Consider the following 18,836-nt stretch of genomic DNA (forward strand, 5'->3'; position numbering starts at 1 on the left):
CTACAGTGGACACGGGAAACAGGGTTAGCACACACGCACGCACACACTACAGTGGACACAGGAAACAGGGTTAGCGCACGCACACTACAGTGGACACAGGAAACAGGGTTAGCACACACACACACACACACACACACACACACACACACACGCACGCACACTACAGTGGACACAGGAAACAGGGTTAGCACACACACACACACACACACGCACGCACACTACAGTTGACACAGGAAACGGGGTTAGCACGCACACACACACACGCACACTACAGTTGACACAGGAAACAGGGTTAGCACACACGCACGCACGGGGTTAGCACACACACTATATGCAATATGTGCACCTGTGAGAGTGGAGGTTCGTGCCACACTTCAATAAAGTGAAAAGAAAATGTTGCAGTGTTTTTTTTACTATCTAGCATTAACTACTTCAGATTTTGTAAAATTCAGCTAGGATGTAGCCTAGTTAGCTAGCTAGTCGCCGCCCGCACGACAGGCCTAGCCTAAATTATTATGCGTCGATGAGTAGCAAAATTCCTGTAATTGCATACGTTTCCAATGGCATTGGCTTGGATCACGTTGTGGCTGTTAAAGCCTTAAAGTGTTATTTTAATTAAATTAAGTACAACGATAAAGTTTTAAAATGTTCCAGTGTAGCCTTCTCATTATTTAGTATTTTGTAATATTCTATTATGTAGGCTTAATACTAAGCCTTACTAGACAGAACTCACTAAATGTTATTTTAAAGCTATCATTGTTATCATAGAAATGTTTCTATAGAGTGCTAAAAGTCCAAATGGTCAGTAAATTAGAAGTTAAGGTATTTTGCCTTTGTATGACCCATTATTGTTTTGTAGATAATGCAAAGGCAAAATACAGTAACTTCTGAATAAGGGTCAAAGGTCAAGTTTGAGCTGAATTTTTTTTTTTTTTTATGTAGATAGATGTACTCATTATGACAATTACTTGGCAAATTTTCAGTGTCCTACCTATTATACAATTGGCTGGACAACAAAAAAAACTTTAGTAATTTTTCTCAGTTTCACACTCTGGCAAGTTAAGGTTTTTTGTACGACGGAGTATTAGGGCCACACATGAAGAAAAAAATATTTTTGCCATGGCGAGATTAAACTCGACATTTCGAGAATAAAGTTAAAATAGGCCATCATATCTACTTTAATCTCAACGTGTCGACTTTAAAGTCGACATGCTGACATTAAACTCGCAATACAGTTTAAACATAGCATACACAGTTTAAGCTAGCCTACATTAACACACAATATGTTACATGAATAATGGGCTTCAAATCAAATAGGTGTTATTTCAGATAGATTGCAGATATTCAGATAGATTGCGTCTTGTCTGTTAACTACTCATTGCAGTCATCGTGAAGTGCTGTATCTCGCGGTTGGAAATACCATGCCGTTTAGGCTATATAGCTAGAATAATACATGTAGGCTATCCAATGATCTAATCTTTCAATTGTCCCGAGCGGTCGTTCTCTCTCCAAACTAACTTTATTCTCGAAATGACGAGTTTAATGTCGACATGGCGAGTTTAATCTCGTCATGGCAAAAATATTTTTTCCTTCATGTGTGGCCCTAATACTCCATCGTACTTTTGCCTTTGTAGGGCAGTACAGTTGACACAGGAAACAGGGTTAGCACGCACGCACAGGGTTAGCACACACACTATATGCAATATGTGCACCTGTGAGAGTGGAGGTTCATGCAGGTCTAGCTGTAGTCTCTGCACCACATCAGGGAAATCAGCGGCGTGGAAACAGATCACATCTTTGGTAATGCGAGGAGGCTCAGAGCTAAAGGAGACAAACACACACACACACAAAAACTTAACACATCAAACTATAAACCAAATTACCACCGGACTGGTAATTACAAAAAGCTTCAAAGTTAAAATTTGAATATCAAATAAGTTTGGTTCCAAAACGCTACATTCTCCATTTTAATGAATTTTCATACTTCATTTATTTTCATTTTGTTTTTCAAGTAATTTCAGTGGAACTGTAATGTAAAACCTCTAGTTCGTTCTTGATTACGGTTGTTAGGGACCTGAAACCGGTCTGAAGACCTCTGAAGCGATTTTTCCTATGGGAAAATAACATGGGGATTTTTAATTATCGCACCTGTTAAACTCTCGCGGGGACAAAATAGTCTGAAAGGCAGACGGTTTCCTGAACACTTTTGTCCTTCGGTTTCCTGAACACACTTTTGTCCTTCGGTTTCCTGAACACACTTTTGTCCTTTTTGACCTTCGAGTGGATACTGTGATCTCCGGTATGTGAAGGCGGCACACTTTGATTTTGGCTACCCCAGAGCTAACTTGCTAACTAACTTAATGGCAAGTTGCATCGCAAGTTAGTTACCAGGTGTGACCTATGTCAATGCCATTTATGAACTGCAATGCAAACTTACTTAAATGACAAATATTAACCAACTACCTTTATAAGAATTAGACCTGAATTCATAATGTATCCTGTGTAGATTGAATTAAAGATTGGGGCAACCCACTGGTTAGCACTCTGAACTTGTAACCGGAGGGTTGCCGGTTCGAGCCCCGACCAGTGGGCCGCGGCTGAAGTGCCCTTGAGCAAGGCACCTAACCCCTCACTGCTCCCCGAGCGCCGCCGTTGAAACAGGCAGCTCACTGCGCTCACTGTGCTTCACCTCACTGTGTGTTCACTGTGTGCTGTTTGTGTTTCACTAATTCACCGATTGGGTTAAATGCAGAGACCAAATTTCTCACAGGATCAAAAAAGTATATATAATTATACTACTTATACTTACTTATATACTTGTAAAGATGAAATATTAACTAACTACCTTTTTAAGAATTAGACCTGAATTCATGATGTATCCTGTGTAGATTGAATTAAAGATGAATGCAATTATATCTAGTGTTGGTTTCTTTTTATATTTTATTTTCTTCCCATTGTAACCAGCACTCTGTAAAATGTTTTGGACTTGACTTGACTCTGAACAATGTGGGGGCGGCACCATTTTTATAGAGATGTCTAACTTATGGATTTTAAGTAGCCAATGATTTGTTAGGGGAGGAGTTTTCCTCCTTCAAAAGGCATCTTTTCCCGCAGCTCAGTTCGGGGCTTCGACTTCTACCTCATCTTTACTTTACTTTCCCATCATCCCATCGATCTCCTCCAACATGTTCCCGACTCTTGGCTACACTCCAATCTCATGTCAGGTCTCAAGTCGTGTATGCAAGTTTTTGAAGTGGCATAGCACGGTGCAGCAGTAAATCGGTGGTGGATTGGAAAGTTGAAGAGTTAAATTCATGGAATATCTTGGACCTAAGACTTTTTCTGCACATTTATAGCCTACTTGCTATAATTTTTTTGTTACTTTCAAAGGGCAAAGTCGTATGGTTTTGTAATGAATGTATTTGTAGTATGACCCACTCTCTCTGCGAAAAGAAAGTTTGTAGCACTTAAAGTGCTATAGTTTCCCGGCTTTCTTGATGACACTTTTCTAGTTGTCAAAATGAACAAGGTTCAGCTGGACTTGCAACATCACTGTCTATCACGGGGTCACACGTTTCTCTTTTGGACGTATAATGGATGTCGTAAATGTTAGGGGCGAGACCTTTAAAACGAGCATATATAGGGGCGTGATATTTAAATGACCAAATGTTTCCAGCTGCCACATTTATCAACACGTTTATTCAAACGCTGGAATTGGATACAAACGTGAGCCCCGTCGTGACATGATATCTGCGCTCAGATCTACGCTTGATTCTTGGCTTGGTTGATAATTGAGGGCCTCTGTGTGTGTGTGTGTGTACGTGTACCTCTCTCCGCAGTGGACAGCCTTGAGCACTCCGACGGCAGCGGTGGTCTGCCTCTCGAAGCCCTGGCCGATATGGTCTGCGTGCGCTCGCGTCCGGTCCTCAAACAGCATCTCCCGCGGCTCACTCGTCCGAGGCAGGTACTGCAGATTCTTTATCTCATTGGTCGACCTGGCGCACAGGAAATTACATCAAAACAAGACTCTACATCATGAAAGACATTAAGATCTGTGTGTGAGTGTGAGTGTGTGATCGTTCTGACCTTTTCCTCTTGAAGGGGGACTTTGGCATGTCTGCGACAGGGATCATCTGCTCTCCAGGACGCACCCACATGATGGGCCCATCATCACTCTCCTTCGGACTCTGCAGCCGCAGGCTAGAGAACGTGCCCCATGGCAGCGTGCGCTACGGAGACAGGGAGGGAGGGAGGAGAGTGTCAGAGAAAACAGCCAACACATCACACATACATTACACACATTACACACACACACATATTACAATCACACACATTACACACACACACACACACACACACACACACACATCACAATCACACACATTACACACATTACAAATCACACACATTACACACACACACATCACAATCACACACATTACACACACCACAATCACACACATTACACACACATCACACACACATCACACACACTTCAGGACAGGGTGCCTGATGGAGGAGAAGGAAGCTTGGGGGAGAGAAGCTAACTGCTAACTACTGCTTACCTCTGCTAACCGCACATAAGACAGGCTAACTGCTAACTACTGCTAGCCGCACATAAGACAGGCTAACTTCTAACTACTGCTAAGGCGCTAGAGGACAGCGCAAACAAGATGCTAACTTCTAACTACTAGCAGAGCACGTCTACGGAGAGCCTGGCCACTCCCTATTAAGTCCCATTGTACCGAATTTTGGTTGCAGTTCAACCAGAGTTCCACTGGGGGCGATCACCATGAGTGCAGAATGAATGGGAGTCTATGGAGCTAGACGGCTAAATTTGATTTGATTGTAGTTTTTACAAGTTCAACATGGGTTATAGGTCGAAAGTTGAATGAACGAGTACTTATGTCCTTTTGATTTCTTACAGGTTGGGTCGTTGTTGCCCATAACACGCTAGCATTGTGCTAATGAAAGAAGTCAGACACGTTTGAAAGGCTTTTTAGAACAATTAAGTGACTTTAAAAAATATAATACTCCACCAAGTGTATTTTCTTTGCCTCCCCTTTCGAATGCAACATTCAAATAGGGCAGTCGTGGCCTACTGGTTAGCGCTTCGGACTTGTAACCGGAGGGTTGCCGGTTCGAACCCTGACCAGTAGGCACGGCTGAAGTGCCCTTGAGCAAGGCACCCTCACTGCTCCCTGAGCGCCGCTGTTGTTGTAGGCAGCTCACTGCGCCGGGATTAGTGTGTGCTTCACCTCACTGCGTGTTCACTGTGTGCAGTGTGTTTCACTAATTCAAGGATTGGGATAAATGCAGAGACCAAATTTCCCTCACGGGATCAAGAGTATATATACTTATACTTAAATTACTAGACAAAATATTATATCCCAAGAAAAGTGGATTTTGAGGGGAACATAGACCTCCATTCATTCTGCACTCGTGGACGAGCGCCCTCACATGGAACCAGAGGAGGAACTGCAACCAGTTCAGAAACCGGAAGTTTTCCGAGTGGAAGTTCTCCCCTTATTAGACATTCTCTGCTACTAGTAACCATTGACGACAGCTCTAGACGACAGCTCATAAGAGATGTTCTTACTTCGAACTATGGCTGACGCGCTAGAGGGCAGCGCATAAGAGAGGCCTTCTTACCACTGCTAATGCACTAGCGGTCAGCGCAAAAGAGATGCTAGCTTCTAACTACTGGTAACCACCGCTAACGCACTAGACACCACAAGCAATGAGGTAGAGGGCTTAATGGCTAACACATACAAAAGACGGCTAGTGGTGCTAAGGGAGGACAGGTGAGCTAGCAGGAGAGGTTAGCGTCATGACGGCTGGCTGATTAGCACATACATAAGACGGCTAGTGGTGCTAAGGGAGGACAGTCTCTCTTGTGGGCTACCCCAAGGCTCGATTCTTGGCCCAACCCTGTTTTCCCTATACATGCTGCCGTTAGGGGCCATTTTAAAGGAGAATTCCGGTGTGATATTGACCTAAAGTGTATTGAAACATGATACCGAGTGTGAACGTATGTCTCATAGCCCATCTCGGCTTGTCCCCTGCACTCCAAAATCTGGCGCTAGTTAGCCGATGCTACCAACAGCTTTTTCAATAGTGGTGCTTCGGCATCGGGCTAGCCATGCAAATAAATCACTGTTTTACACCCATTTACGAGACTCAATGTATCTCCACACTTCATTGGTAGACTTCCGAGGGCCCTGACATTTAAAACGAGACATTGAGAACTTTGAAAAAGCACTGGTTGTTTACTTACATGACGATTTATACAGACAGTATCTTCACGAAGTTTAGCGTTTGCAGCCATCTTGAATTTAGTCACGATAAGTCGAGCAACGAGTAAGAATGAACAGCTATGATAAGGGATCAGATTCCAAAAATAATTCAGTGGAAATGCATGGATTCCAGTTGCTGCTACTGGAAGAAACTGGAATCCATGCATTCCCACTGAATTATTTTTGGAATCTGATCCCTTATCATACCAGTTCATTCTTACTCGTTGCTCGACTTATCGTGACTAAATTCAAGATGGCTGCAAACGCTAAACTTCGTGAAGATACTGTCTGTATAAATAGTCTTGTAAGTAAACTACCAGTGCTTTTTCAAAGTTCTCAATGTCTCGTTTTAAATGTCAGGGCCCTCGGAAGTCTACCAATGAAGTGTGGAGATACATTAAGCCTCGTAAATGGGTGTAAAACAGTGATTTATTTGCATGGCTAGCCCGATGCCGAAGCACCACTATTGAAAAAGCTGTTGGTAGCATCGGCTAACTAGCGCCAGATTTTGGAGTGCAGGGGACAAGCCGAGATGGGCTATGAGACATACGTTCACACTCGGTATCATGTTTCAATACACTTTAGGTCAATATCACACCGGAATTCTCCTTTAAGAAAGCACAACCTATCCTTTCACTGTTACGCAGACGATGTGCAAATTGATTTGCCTATGAAACTGAATGACAGCGCAGCATTAGATTCCCTACTTTATTTACTCCCTGCTGTATTCACGACATTAAGTTGTGGCTATCACAAAACTTTATTAACTTGAATGAAGCCAAAACTGAGTGCATCATTTTCAGTACTGCTGGGACACCAAACGGTCCAGCTCTGAGTTTGGGAGCTCTGGCTACTTATCTCAAGCCAGCTGTTAGAAATTTTGGGGTTACTTTTGATTGTAATATGAAATTTGACAAGCAAATCAGTAATGTGGTTAAAACAAGTTTTTTCCAGCTCCGTCTCCTGGCTAAAGTTAAGAACGTTCTTAACAGGCATGATCTAGAAAAGGCGATTCATGCTTTTATTAGTTCTAGACTCGATTACTGTAATGCCTTTTATGCTGGCTTGAGTCAAACGTCCATCTCACGTCTGCAACTTATGCAAAATGCTGCTGCCCGCTTTTTAACAAACACACCTAGACGCGAACATATTACTCCTGTTCTTTATACACTACATTGGCTCCCTGTGCGTTTTAGAATAGAGTTCAAGATTTTATTGTTTGTTTTTAATGCCCTTAATGGCCTGGCCCCAGAATACTTATCCGAGATGTTGACCCAGCGTGAGCACAACCGGTCTTTGCGGTCTTCTAACCAATTGGTGTTAGAGGTCCCAAGGTCCAGGTATAAACGGTGGGGTGAGCAGGCTTTTGCGGTTTTGGCCCGAAACTCTGGAATAAGCTACCCCCTGATATTCGGACAATAACGGACATTGGTCTTTTCAAGTCTAAACTAAAGACTCACTTGTTTAGAATGGCTTAGAGTGTGACAATTGTAGTTAGTTATTTAAGTCTACATGTCAATCTTTTTACTGCTTGATATGCTGTCTTTATCCTTAGCTTCTGATGTGAAGCACTCTGGGCGCCTACTGGTTGTTGTAAAGTGCTATACAAATAAATGTTGATTGATTGACAGGTGAGCTAGCAGGAGAGGTTAGCATCATGATCGCTAGCTGATTAGCACATACATAAAACGGCTAGCGGTGCTAAGGGAGGACAGGTGAGCTAGCAGGAGAGGTTAGCATCATGATCGCTAGCTGATTGGCACACGCACTCACCTCCAGGAAGGGCGACTCGTTGAGCATACTGAGGAACTCTGGGAAGAAGTCCCCCACCTCCTCGTCTACTGCGCCCACCAGACTGATCTGCCGCATGGCCCCCGCGCGGTACGTTCCGTGGGAGTAGGTTCTCTTCACCTAGAACACACAGCATAAGAGAACACATGAGTGGAACATGGAAGAACACACTGTAAACTGCTAAATGGAGTAGAAGCATTGCGAAGGGGTGTGTGTGTGTGTGATCCACGCTAGCAATATCTATATTCTCTCTCTCTCTCTTTCTCCCTCTCGTGTGTGTAATAGTGTGTGTGTTTGTGTCAATGTTATAGTCCCTAAGGGGAAAGGGGTGTCTGGCTGCTTTCCGGTGTAGAATCATACTATAAATCTCTCTCTCTCTCTCTCTCTCTGTGTGTGTGTGTATCTGTGTGCATCTGAGTGAGTGAGTGAGTGAGTGTGTGTGTGAGAGAGAGAGAGTATATTAGTGAATTATTACACGGCTCTTCACAAGGCAAGTAGAACGCTCCATTGACTTGAATGGGATTTCCCAAAGTTCTAGCGGTCATTATTTCTTGGGAAAGGACCTCTGAAAAAAATAATGACCGCTGTCAATGGCAACGGAGTTTGTGCTTCTAATTCAGGTATTTCATATCACTACGGAAGGACTGGAACTTCATTCAAAAGTGAAAGCAGACCGTTGATCAGCTGTGTTCTAAAGAATGTTTGATTCAAGTTCAGCGTGTGTTGTTGCGAACTATTTGTTTCAGCAAATGCCACAATGAACGGTAACAAATAGGCTATAGCCTAGGCTATGTAGGCTAAAGTCATATCGTGGGGAGTTTATCATTTCATTTTGGCAAGTAGCCGTGTAATAAGCGGGATAATGTATAGAACGCCGGTCATTATTGGGAAAACAAGTCCCTTCAGGGCGGAACAATGTGTGTGTGTGTGTGTGTGTGTGTGTGTGTGTGTGTGTGTGTGTGTGTGTGTGTGTGTGTGTGTCAGTGTCTGCAGACCAAAACATGGCAAGTGTATTTCTGGCATGTACCATTTTTTTCCAGGAGCACTTGTGCGCCCAAGTTAAAAAATTTAGGAGCACAGACAAAAATCTGGGGGCACAGTCAGTTCTGTACTTAACTTACACATAATGTAACTTTACACTGCAGCTAACAGTTAGACATGCCAATGCACCAATTACGAAGATTAAGAATGACTGACAACATTTACAGGAAACAAGATTTTAAAGAACATCAGTGCCTACTTTATTTTCAGTCCGTCCTATTTTTCTACATTTTGTTAATGTAAAATAATATAATGCATTGCCATATTTGCATATAGCCTGTATGAAGTACGCTATCCTGCCAAATGTAGGTCCTTAGGCCAATTTATTTATTTGTGAATCCACCTATAGCTAATCCAAATATGCCCATGGTGACCTATCTGACTGCATACTGCCCAATACTAGCCTACTACTAAAACCGTGAATTTTCTCTTCAACAAAACCCAACATAGTCTAATCAATGATATTTATATTTATTTGAAATATCTGCACTGATGGAGGCAGTAGGCAGATGGTAGGCCTATGCTTACTTTCGTTTTGCACTTCAGCTTGTATTCACCCCTTGCAAGTGACGTCACGTTTTGTTCGCGCCACAGCAAAATAGCCTAGTGGACGGCAAAAACACGAATCAAATCAATGGGTTGTAATGGGACATATCGCACAGCTAGGAGATTATAGTGAGATTTAACCGTAGTAATGCCCTTCCACGACTGTTGGCTTATTGTTTGGAATACAACAACATCCCATGTTCTTGCATAGATATATTTTGGTTTGTTTTCTTTGTGTTTCGGGAGTATTTCAACCACAATTGCATGCTTATCTCCTCAGTGTATGAAGCACAGCAGCGGTTGCTATAGCAACCATAGACTCTGAACAGGACGGCAGATAGTACTTAGGCAAAGTCTTTGGCAAGATCTGAATGTAAACAGATAATACCGTTCAAGTTTTTTTTTTTTATTTCCTATTTCTTTCAATTCTTTAACTTAAGGCATGTAAGAAGTAAGTTTATTCGCTGGGCAACGTACAAACTGACGAGTTACATTAGCCCTAGCACTATGAGCTACGATAAACGTTAGCTAGAATAGCTAGCTTCTAAGTGTGGCAGCTAGTTATTATTTCATGTTCTGATATGACATTCTTAACGTTTTGACTATGTTACACCTGATAAAAGCAAGACAAATAAAGTAACCAAATCGCTTTGCAATATTTTAGTCCAGAAATACTTATGGGTGTTCATTTACCATAATGTTAATTACAGTAGCCTAACGTAACGTTATCTCCCCTTGCTGTTACCACCAGTTTTAATAACTTTACATTTGCGATCATGACCCATTTCATCTAACAACACCACTGGCATCTTCTTTGACTATCAGACCCCAAACAGCAATACATTGAACTACAAAGATGTTATAGTAATGGTGTTCAGTTCATCATAATCTTTATGACATAATGTAATTTGCCGTCTGTCTCCTATCTTTTTGCCGTCCAGCATGGAGCCGTCACGTGACTTAAGTCACGTGTCTGCAAGGGGTGAATTCGGTGTAAAACAAACAAGCATGCATGGAAGCCTGGAGTTGTCTGTAGCGTTCTACTTTTGAATAAAACGGGAGTATTACGGGAGGCTACTTTTGTGCCTGTTCGCTACAGCTATATTTTGCATATTGCAGCCAATGTCAACTGGGCTAAAAGGCATGTTACCTTTTCCTTCTCTCACTGCATTCTTAGAATCTCATCCTGTTCCTCATATATCCAATGAATTCGGTGGATTGAAGAAATTAGTTCTACTTTGCATCTTGGCTGGCTAGTCTAACTTTCCGCTTTTTGAACGCACCCTTAAATTTGATAGAAGCAACTAGCGAGTTTTATGCTATATTGGCAACGTGATTTTATGGTTCGCACCAGTAATGTTTCGCGATGTTGAGTACTCGACAATGTAGACCAACATTGACTTGGCTAGAAGTCATTCGCACCAGTGCGCCTAAATATTTTTTTGCACTCGCACGCAATTATTTTTACTCGCATGTGCGAGTGAAATGGGCGCACTGTAGAGCCCTGCACACACGGCTTACCATATCCCACTCAGATGCGCGCACACACACACGGCTTACCATATCCATGCAAACAGAACAACAGCAGTTACAGACCCACCGATCATAAGTTCATAATACACTAGCGGCTATTCCCACAAACTACAGAGTTCAGCTGGAGGGAGGGAGGGAGAGAGAGGGAGAGGAGAGAGAGAGAGAGAGAGAGAGAGAGAGAGAGAGAGAGAGAGAGAGAGAGAGAGAGAGAGAGAGAGAGAGAGAGAGAGAGAGAGAGAGAGAGAGAGAGAGAGAGAGGCTTAGGAGTTGGAAAAAACTAAATAATTAATCTTTGACTTGACAGTAGAAGTCATCGTGTGTGTGTGTGTGTGTGTGAGTGTGAGTGTGAGAGAGAGAGAGAGAGAGAGAGAGAGAGAGAGTGAGGGAGAGAGAGGGAGAGAAGCTTAGGAGTTGGAAAAAAACTAAATAATTAATCTTTGACTTGACAGTAGAAGTCATCGTGAGTGAGTGAGTGAGTGAGAGAGAGAGTGAGAGAGAGAAAGAGAGAGAGAAAGAGAGAGAGAGAGAAAGAGAGAGAAAGAGAGAGAAAGAGAGAGAAAGAGAGAGAAAGAGAGAGAGAGAGAGAGAGAGATGGGGTGAATGATAGAAGGGAGAGGCAGACTGAGGCGTTTGTGAATAAATAACTGTAATGTCCTTTGGCCACAGTCACCAAAACCATAACAGGACATGACTGAGAATGGAGCAGTGTGTGTGTGTGTGTGTGTGTGTGTGTGTGTGTGTGTGTGTGCCTTTCCCAATGAAACAGGCGATCAGCTGAGGCCAAAGCTAGTCACTCTAGGGGGGGAATACCCTTACAAGCTTTCAGCAAATTTGGGATTTGCTCTGTAGCTCCGTCTGGCCAAGAGGCCACTGAAGTCCATTTCCAATGAACCTCAACAAACTTTTGAATTGTACAACTGTGAAGGTTGTCATAGAGCATGAGTCCATCCAGTGTGAATGTTTTAATTGATCTGGAATGCACTTGATTAATGGCACTTTTATCTAATCTGGAATGCACTAGAGTTGTCTTTGCCTCTTTTGTGTTTGTAATATGGAACTATTTGCTCTGCCATCTTGGCCAGGTCTCTCTTGAAAAAGAGATATTATATCTCAATGAGAATAACCTGGTTAAATAAAGGTTATAATAATAAAATATCCCTTTAAGATGACCACTTCTTCAGTAGTGCGCACACACACAGGAAGAGAAAAGACGTATGCAGTGAGCTAATTTAACACCATAGCAAAAATGATCTACTACTGGATTACGTAAGCCCATCTCTAGAGCTTTCTCTGAGTATGCGTGTGTATGTGTGAGAGAGTGTGAAAGTCTATGTGTGTGCGTGCACTGTTTACAGTACCTCTTTATCACACTGCATGGTACTCAGAACAGAAGTTTAGGGGGGTTTAGTGAGCGTGTGTGAGAACAGACGAGAGAGAGAGAGAGTGAGAGAGAGAGAGTGTGAGAGAGTGAGGGAGAGAGTGAGAGGGAGAGAGTGAGAGAGAGAGAGAGAGAGAGAACAGAAGTTTAAGGGAGTTTAGTGTGTGTGTGTGAGAACAGAAGTTTAAGGGGGATTAGTGTGTATGTGTGTGGGTGTGTGTGTGAGAACAGAAGTTCGGGGGGGGGTTAGAGTTATGAAGAATTCGGCTCATCTGGGTCAAGTTACTCATCAAGGGGAAAAACCTGATGATTTTCAGGTGCATTAGCTCCTCTGTTGCCAAGGTTACCAATGACCCACAGTAAGCAAGAGAGCACGCACAGGTTACATGAGCACACACACACACACGGAGTTAACCAATGACCTACAGCAAGCAAGCACTGCTAGGAGGAGAGCGTGCACACGCCCAGGTTACACGAGTACACACACACACACTTTTGGGGCTCACTCAAGAGAGAAAGCATGCGTCGGTTCGAGAGCACACACACAGACACACACTTGCAGCTAGCACGAGAGAGAAAGCATGCACCGATTACAGGAGCACACACACACACACACTTGCAGCTAGCACGAGAGAAAGCATGCACCGATTACAGGAGCACACACACACACTTGCAGCTAGCACGAGAGAGAAAGCATGCACCGATTACCGGAGCACACACACACACACACCCACTTGCAGCTAGCACGAGAAAGAAAGCATGCACCGATTACAGGAGCACACACACACACACACACTTGCAGCTAGCACGAGAGAGAAAGCATGCACCGATTACCGGAGCACACACACACACACACCCACTTGCAGCTAGCACGAGAAAGAAAGCATGCACCGATTACAGGAGCACACACACACACCCACTTGCAGCTAGCACGAGAGAGAAAGCATGCACCAATTACAGGAGCACACACACACACAGGGAGCTAGCACAAGAGAGAAAGCATGCACCGATTACAGGAGCACACACACACACACACACACACACACACACACACAGGGAGCTAGCACAAGAGAGAAAGCACACACTGGTTACAAGAGCACACACACACACACACACACACAGGGAGCTAGCACAAGAGAGAAAGCACACACTGGTTACAGTAGCTGGCCTGATTTTGTTGGAGTTTTCTAACCACCGTCACACCTACAAGCTAGTGAAGCAGAGAGATCTTTATGAGCCTACACGCTTACTCTCTCTCTCTCTCTCTCTCTCTCTCTCTCACACACACACACACACACCTCAGGTTAGTGAAGCAGAGGAGTCTCACTTAAGCTGCATCTGATTTGACCATTGAAATACTCCACTCAGCAGTGTTCACTAGGTAGCTAATAGCCTACAGTCACTCAGAAGTGTTAGCTAGGTAGCTAATAGCCTAGGCACTCAGAAGTGTTAGCTAGGTAGCTATTAGCCTACAGTCACTCAGAAGTGTTAGCTAGGTAGCTATTAGCCTACAGTCACTCAGAAGTGTTAACTAGGTTGGCCCCAGCCTTGGCGCAACTGGCTGGGGCACCTACTGGGGCGCAACTGGCTAGGGCAATTCCCGCCCCGTGGTCCTTTCCGTATCCCATCCCGACTCGCTCTCCCATTCACTTCCTGTCATTCTCCACTATCCTATCCGCATTAAAGGCATAAAAAAGCCCAAAAAAATACATTAAAAAAAAAGAAGTGTTCACTAGGTAGCTAATAGGATACAGTCACTCAGAAGTCACTCAGAAGGGTTAGCTAGATACCTACCAGCCTACAGTCACTCAGAAGGGTTAGCTAGATACCTACCAGCCTACAAGTCACTCAGAAGTGTTAGCTAGGTAGCTAATAGCCTACAGTCACTCAGAAGGGTTAGCTAGATACCTACCGGCCTACACTCAGAAGTGTTAGCTAGGTAGCTAATAGCCTACAGTCACTCAGAAGTGTTCACTAGGTTGGCCCCAGCCGTTGCGCAACTGGCTGGGGTACCTACACTGTATGCCGGCGACCTGGGTTCAATTCCCGCCCCGTGGTCCTTTCCGGAACCCATCCCGACTCGCTCTCCCATTCACTTCCTGTCATTCTCCACTATCCTATCCACATTAAAGGCATAAAAAAGCCCAAAAAATACATTAAAAAAAAAGAAGTGTTCACTAGGTAGCTAATAGCATACAGTCACTCAGAAGGGTTAGCTAGGTAGCTACCAGCCTACAGTCACTCAGAAGTGTTAGCTAGGTAGCTAATAGCATACAGTCACTCAGAAGGGTTAGCTAGATACCTACCAGCCTACAGTCACTCAGAAGGGTAAGCGAGGTAGCTACCAGCCTACAGTCACTCAGAAGTGTTAGCTAGGTAGCTAATAGCATACAGTCACTCAGAAGGGTTAGCTAGATACCTACCAGCCTACAGTCACTCAGAAGTGTTAGCTAGGTAGCTAATAGCCTACAGTCAATCAGAAGTGTTAGCTAGGTCAGTGGTTTTCAAAGTGGGGGCCGCGAGGGGGTGCCAGGGGGCCTCAGCAAGTTGAAAGGAAAAATAAAAGCAACAAATAAATACATTTTAAAAATGTAAAATATACCTATTACTATGAGGGTTATAATGTGTCACATATCTGAACATTATATTTTCCATGACAATGACTGGGATGAGAGTGATGGCTCTCATATAGCAGAAAGTCCCCAATACAATTTTTACACAATGTATGCTCCATCGTGAAGTGCTTGTGGCTAAAGTAATAATTAGGATTAGCTTAATGTATTTTTACATTTGCCGTAGTATTGTCGATGGGTTTAATAACACATCAAGGGGGTCCTTGGCCAGAACCTAGTGGTATTGGGCGGGGCTTGTCGTGGAAAAGTTTGGGAACCCCTGAGCTAGATAGCCGATTGATTTCAAACGTGGCAGGTGTCTTGCTACAGGCAAGTGCAGTGTCACTTTCTAAGTGCAGTGTCAAGTTTGATGATGTTTGGATAAGAAATGCAAAACATATTGTGAAATATATTGGTAAAAGAAGCAAACATCAGCTTTCTCTAATGTAGCCACTCCCACTCTCAAGGCTCGCATATCTGTCGAACTGTTCTTCCGATTGATTTCAAACTTGGCGGGTGTCTTGCCAGGGGCACGAGTAAGTGCAGTGCAAAGTTTTACGTTGTTTGGATAAGAAATGCAAAAGATACTGTAAATATATTGGTAAAACAAGCACACATCGGCTTTCTCCGGCCTACTGTAGCCACTCCCTGTATGCGGTTTGCTTACATAAAATGATTCCACAGATTTTGCAGCAACACGCCAACAAACCTGGCATGTAGTGGCTATTCAAAAATGACAGGCTACTTTGGACTTGAGACTTCGAAGAAACAAACTGCAAGGTCCCAAATTGAAACGAGCAATAATGGTCCCGAATTTAAAAATGTTTCAGAATGCCACACAGCTACAGACAGAGTGTGATGTCACTTATAGGCTACCAGATCAGTGTGTGAGGTCACTTATAGGCTACCAGATCAGTGTTTCCCACAGGATTGGATTCAATTTGTGGCGGTAGCCGACTTGGACAAGGGGGGGGGGGGGGGTGTATTAAGATCGTCTTGGTAGTGTAGAGGTGTAATTGAGAGCCTGTCACTTTAAGACGTTCGTGAGGGAACCCTTGCAATTGTAACACAGTTTAAAGGCTGCTGATGTGTGGATGCAATTCATAACGTTTTCTACATAGTTAAAATAAAGGTTTGTACTTCTCCTTGGGACAAGCACTTTTTAAATTTGGAAAACTCTTTTCCATTTACATCGGGATTTTGCAAACATTCAGTGTCAACAGAGTCAATAAAATGAGCCCTTCAACGAAATTGACAAGCATCTGTAAGTAGGCTAGTAAGCATGCAAAATTCGACATCCAAACAGTATTTTAACTTTGAGATACTGCTTGATTGCATAACTTAACTTAGTTTAGTCTCTTCAATGTAGCCTACTGTGTTGTGATAAGATCTTAGCAGAGTTAGCTTCAATGCAGCAGTTTTGAACAAATTTGCGCAGCATGGTCACGATGCTAAGAGGATTTAATAGCAATTTAGCCAGACGTCTTCTATGCAATGCTTCTATGTGGCAACAGCAATCCAACAATCGTGAATATTTTGTTAAATGCACATGTAGAGGAAGGGCAGCGGGCTACGAGAGAGCGCGGGGCGGGGCAAGGAAAGGCTGCGTGCATAAAAAGCGCAGCTCAATGCCAATGCAAGGATTTGATCTTATATTTAATTTAAATTAAATTAAACATAAATATTCTATGTGTGGCGGCCGATTTTTATTTTGTGGCGCCCCGCCACAGATAAGTCAATGTATGGGAAACACTGCAGATTATAGATTACCAAATTTCCCCTCACAGGATCAAAAGATTATATATACTTATACTTATACAGAGATTGTTTTTTGAGTCACATCATTGCAAATTTCATATGATGCTGCATCATTCCACAAAATGGTTTGTCTTTCTCCATCATGAAGTTATTCAATAGGCGTAACAATAAACATATAGCCTTTCAAATCGGCCATATAATTGGGCTTTGGGCTTACTAAGGGAATAGCATGTTTAAACGGACACTAGCTATAGTAATAATCTGTCATTCATAGTATTATGAGAAATACTCATAATAAATTAATAATCATAATAAATAATCATAATAAGCAGCCTGTGCATGAGTGTAATATGCACAATAGTAAGTGATCATAAACAAACTGTGAGTGAGTGAGTGAGTGAGTGAGTGAGAGAGAGTGTAATAGCCACAATAGTAAGTGTGTGTATGTGTGGTGGGGTACAGAACAGAATCAGCTCCATTTTCACACAAAAACTGCTGTTGCTAGGAAACAATAGTGAATCTTACAGAACATTAACATACGAGAGAGGGAGGAGATGGAAGGAGGGAGAGAGAAAAGAGTGTGTGTGTGTGTGTGTGTGTGTGTGTGTGTGTGTGTGTGTGTGTGTGTGTGTGTGTGTGTGTGTGTGTGTGTGTGTGTGTGTGTGAGAGAGCGAGAGAGAGAGAGCCCAGATAAAGCCTCTAAGGGCCGGTCTACTAGGGGTGTCACAATTTCGTTTTTATATAGAAATCGGTCGAAATTACATCTCAATCTCGAACTTCGAACTCAAAAGTAGAATACAGTCGACGATACAGCCACACCCCCAATGTCACGTCCAGCATGTACGCCAAGATGCACAAACGTCACGTCCAGCATGTACGCGAAGATGCACAAACGCACACGTCCAGCATGTATGCCAAGATGCACAAACACACACGCACATGCTGAACTGCGGCATTTTAGGCTGCAGCCAGTTAACCCTTAGAACCCTAAGCTGTTTTTAGCGCATTTTCACTACCTTTATTCATAAGGATTTATTCTGGTCATTGTAAGTGCCACATACACATATTATATATTGTTTTTTTCAGCAGAGTCTAGGCTATCCAGATCTAGCATTGATTTTATTTAGATTTTTAAATAATTAAAATATAAAAATCATATTATAAAAATTCTTATATTTTGACCTGTATCTCACCACAGCAAGCTCATAGCTCTACATGCATTTCATGTGTGTGTAGGGCAGACTGTCCTGAAATGGGCAATATAATTGCCATGTTGGAGGGATACTCTGGGGCTGAGCAATTTACAGAAATATGTGGTGTGTGATTTACAGAAATAAATGCCATTTTTTATTTAGCGATGAAAAATGACCATTCTGCACTCCATATCTGTGACACAAACTGATCTGACCTGACTTGACCCAAGTTTGCCTGTTAGCATGTGTGACTATGGTGTATGCACACATGATGATTCTCAACTTTTTACTGCATTGCCATGAACAAAGTAAAGGCAAAAAAGGTGTTTCTTTGTTGAACAAATTGGGAAGCAATGTGAGCCTTGAATTGGATGCCATGCAGGAATTTGCTAGGATCTCAAAACCGGATTATGAACATGTTTTGCCATAGAGAAACACACGATAGTGTTGGATTATAAACATGCTTTGCCACCAAAACAGACAAAAACGTGGGGTAAGTCCAGCTATATGAAGTTATTATTTTGCGGTCACTTCGTCTGTTTTATAACCCAGAAGGATGTATTTGGTATCAAATGATAGCTCTGTGTCTCCTCTTTCATCTAACATATGTGGCATATATATCCGATCACGGGTCCGCGAGTAATTACTCCGAGAGTAATGGGTGTGCAGCATTGGTTTGTGTACATGA

The 18,836-nt window shown here is 42.9% G+C and overlaps 1 protein-coding gene across 2 annotated transcripts in view; it reads right to left on the reverse strand.

Moving 5' to 3' along the window:
* LOC121697603 (lysine-specific demethylase RSBN1L-like) overlaps positions 1 to 18,836 on the reverse strand; it is a 42,935-nt gene that overhangs the window by 1,278 nt on the left and 22,821 nt on the right. For both annotated transcript variants that reach the window (XR_006026494.1, XM_042079185.1), the window contains exons 4-7: positions 8,070 to 8,207; positions 4,087 to 4,229; positions 3,828 to 3,995; positions 1,713 to 1,821 (exon numbers count right to left, since the gene is read on the reverse strand). Coding sequence is in view for 1 of the 2 variants with exons in the window: in XM_042079185.1 (XP_041935119.1) it covers positions 1,713 to 1,821; positions 3,828 to 3,995; positions 4,087 to 4,229; positions 8,070 to 8,207 (558 nt within the window). In the remaining variant the exon portion in view is untranslated. The remainder of the gene's footprint in view (positions 1 to 1,712; positions 1,822 to 3,827; positions 3,996 to 4,086; positions 4,230 to 8,069; positions 8,208 to 18,836) is intronic.

Source organism: Alosa sapidissima, chromosome 22 (genome assembly GCF_018492685.1).
Source record: "Alosa sapidissima isolate fAloSap1 chromosome 22, fAloSap1.pri, whole genome shotgun sequence".
Lineage (NCBI taxonomy): Eukaryota > Metazoa > Chordata > Actinopteri > Clupeiformes > Clupeidae > Alosa > Alosa sapidissima.